The sequence below is a fragment of the Gavialis gangeticus genome, unplaced genomic scaffold (assembly GCF_001723915.1).
Source record: "Gavialis gangeticus isolate Ggan-Ray unplaced genomic scaffold, GavGan_comp1, whole genome shotgun sequence".
NCBI lineage: Eukaryota > Metazoa > Chordata > Crocodylia > Gavialidae > Gavialis > Gavialis gangeticus.
In genome coordinates, this window is record NW_017729033.1 from 60,145,505 (window position 1) to 60,148,266 (window position 2,762).

Consider the following 2,762-nt stretch of genomic DNA (forward strand, 5'->3'; position numbering starts at 1 on the left):
GACACAGGGTTGCCACAAACCTTCAATTTGTAAAAAACGCGCTATCTGCAAAGCGCAATAAAGCAAAGCGCAATAAAATGAGATATGCCTGTACATAAAATAAACCAATGCTTTTTCTTTTTGGCATAGTTCGTAGCTATTCTGTGAATGCTTAAGCATAATTGGTAAACTTTCTCTAAAACACGTATAAAAAAATTCTGCTTTATGTAGTTCCATGTGAATATAAAACAGTTGTCTTAAAAACCATGTTCAAGTTTAAAAATAATCTCAGTGTGATGACATGTCAAAGATTTTATTTTTTCTGTGTTTCAGGGACTCAATGTCTTTCTTGCTTTGGTCCAGAGTTGGAACCTTACTCGCTGTTGGAACAACTAAAGGAAACTTACTTATTTATAACTGTCAGACTTCTCGAAAGATTCCTGTTCTTGGTATGTTCCATACTGAAGTCCATTTGGGTTTTGATCTATATACCCAAGAACAAAATTTTACTCAATTTTTTGTGCATGAAAATATAGTAATATATATATTTGTAACTCTGGTATGTTCCCTTGTCTCCTACTTTTGGTTCCCTGCTCTTACAGGGACTGGCTTGTAAACCTGTTCTGGAATTCTTTAGTGGGAATTCCAAGTTTTCCATGTGGAAAACTTGAATTAAGCGAGAAAAGATTGTGGTGATATTTTATGTTGCTAAACTATCTTTTTTTCCCTGTCCTTAAATGTACACTAAGTCTCCTTCAGGCAAAAAAAATTACAGCTTTAGTCGGACTAGATGATCTGCTCAGGTCCCTTCTGACCCTAGAAACTATGAAACTATGAAATGCCCCCAAAATTAAAAGCAAAGATAAGGGTCCTTAAGTTCCCATATAGCATACAAATACAGTCTTCCTGGGGTTATTATGAAGAACTAAAAACATTGCTTTTTAAAATCTCATTACAGGTTTTTTTAGTCAGGCTATATTGTAAAAATCACAGACTAGATAAGGAATTGGATGACCATCTTACTTGTCCTGAAGTCCTTTGTATGTATATTCTGGGGGTTTTATTTTTATTTTTCAGGTAAACACACCAAGCGGATCACATGTGGATGCTGGAGTACTGAAAACCTCTTGGCACTAGGTAGTGAAGACAAAACGATAACTATTAGCAATCAGGAAGGTGATACTATAAGACAGGTAACATTGTATAAGGATACCTAATTTAGCTGTTAAATACAGGTTTGTGCTGCTGACTTGAGAGTCTGTGTTCACTGTCTGATGGTTTGGGCATTATGCCTCGAAGTTATGTGAGAGGATTATTTGCCGAGTTTCTAAGAATAGGCAAGGCAAAATGGGTGGAATGGTTTACACCTGATCCCATCCAGCCCAACATTTCTATGAGTCTATGGTTTTGTGAAGTATAGAGTAGAACAAGGTTGCTCAACCTGTGGCCTGCAGGACAAAATGTAGTCTGCCAAGCCATTGCATCTGGCCTGTGGGCTCCCTGTGGGTTGAGAAATTTGGTGACGTGGAACACTGGCCATCCTCCCCTACTGCCTAATTCTCATGCCCCCACTCCCAACACAGCCAAATTAGGGCCAGGCCCCCCTTCTCCACCCCATCCTTCCATGAAGGAATTGGGGCTGGGCCTTGCCCCCTTTCCCCCTCCCTGCCCCTCACAGGGCTGGTTTGGGATTGCCCCCCCAAACACACATTGGGCTTCCTCCCCTCTCCTGACCCCCTCCGCACAACCAGATGAGGCCATACCATGCCCACCCCAGGCACTAGATCAGGGCAGTCGGCCACATCTGGTCTGTGGATGAACTGGGCAATGTCCATCTGGCCTATCAGGGGAAAGGTTGAGCATCACTGGTATAGAACTTACAACACAGGAAAACTAGGTGTCTTCTGCCACCCTGACCCTTGGCTGTTCCTGGAGCTAATGAGGTCCTACACATAATTTAAGCTGCAGCATTACCAGAGACTGCATGGTATGGCCCCTATCCCTGACATGCCATCCCTAAACTAGGACTTGCAAGGAAGAGCTGGGATTGCAGCCTGATGCAAGTCTTTTGTAGTGTTTGGCTAAAAGAACTCTCCCTGGGTTAGGGCTTGTAGGTAGTACTGTGACAGGGGGCCATCTCAGGCCCAGGTCAGAATGTCAGCCTCCCAGCTGTCCCTGGGCTAACCACCCACCTAGCTCACCTGCCACGCCTTGCTGGTAACAAATATTAGAGAAGTTTCTAAGGCGGGAGCCTGTCCATTAGCAGGTCTTGCTGACAAGGACCTCTGTACACCACCTGCTCTCACCAGGCCTTTCATGTACTGTCCGCCTCCTGGACCACCCTTAACCTGCCTTACTCTACGCAGCCCTTCAGGTGCACCTTGGTCCCTACTCTATGCAGCACTTCAGGCTTTACCTACTTGCATTCTAACCGAGGGCACAAGCAGCACTTCGAGCCACCTTCTCTGGCCTTACTCTACATGCCTCATGGCCTTATGTTGTACTCAAGGCTGAACTCAGGCACTGGCCCCTCTCCTGGGACGCTTCCTACTCTCGGTCCCCTCACTGGACCACTTCTCTCTCTCTCTCCTTCTCTCCCCCTCACTGGGGCCACTGTGGTTTTTCACCCTATGGGACTCAGGTGGCTACTCCCATGCCAGGCCCCTAACACTGTGCTCAGGTGGCCACAACACTGAACTTGCCTAGCCCCACTGCCTCTCAACTCTCCTCTGATGTTAATAACCCACCTGCAGGCAGGGGCTGGGATTTTCAGACATCCCTCC

At 45.5% G+C, this 2,762-nt stretch overlaps 1 protein-coding gene and 1 long non-coding RNA gene across 4 annotated transcripts in view; one reads left to right on the forward strand and one right to left on the reverse strand.

Annotated features, from left to right (window-relative positions):
- The window catches only part of LOC109303816, a 16,207-nt gene extending 15,135 nt beyond the window's left edge, over window positions 1-1,072 (reverse strand). The window contains exon 1 of the long non-coding RNA XR_002099235.1: window positions 1,003-1,072. This is a non-coding gene — a long non-coding RNA (uncharacterized LOC109303816). The remainder of the gene's footprint in view (window positions 1-1,002) is intronic.
- Window positions 1-2,762, forward strand: part of WDR19 (WD repeat domain 19) — a 119,434-nt gene that overhangs the window by 18,926 nt on the left and 97,746 nt on the right. For all 3 annotated transcript variants that reach the window (XM_019526098.1, XM_019526096.1, XM_019526097.1), the window contains exons 5-6: window positions 313-428; window positions 1,057-1,172. In XM_019526098.1, coding sequence (XP_019381643.1) covers window positions 313-428; window positions 1,057-1,172 — 232 coding nt within the window. The remainder of the gene's footprint in view (window positions 1-312; window positions 429-1,056; window positions 1,173-2,762) is intronic.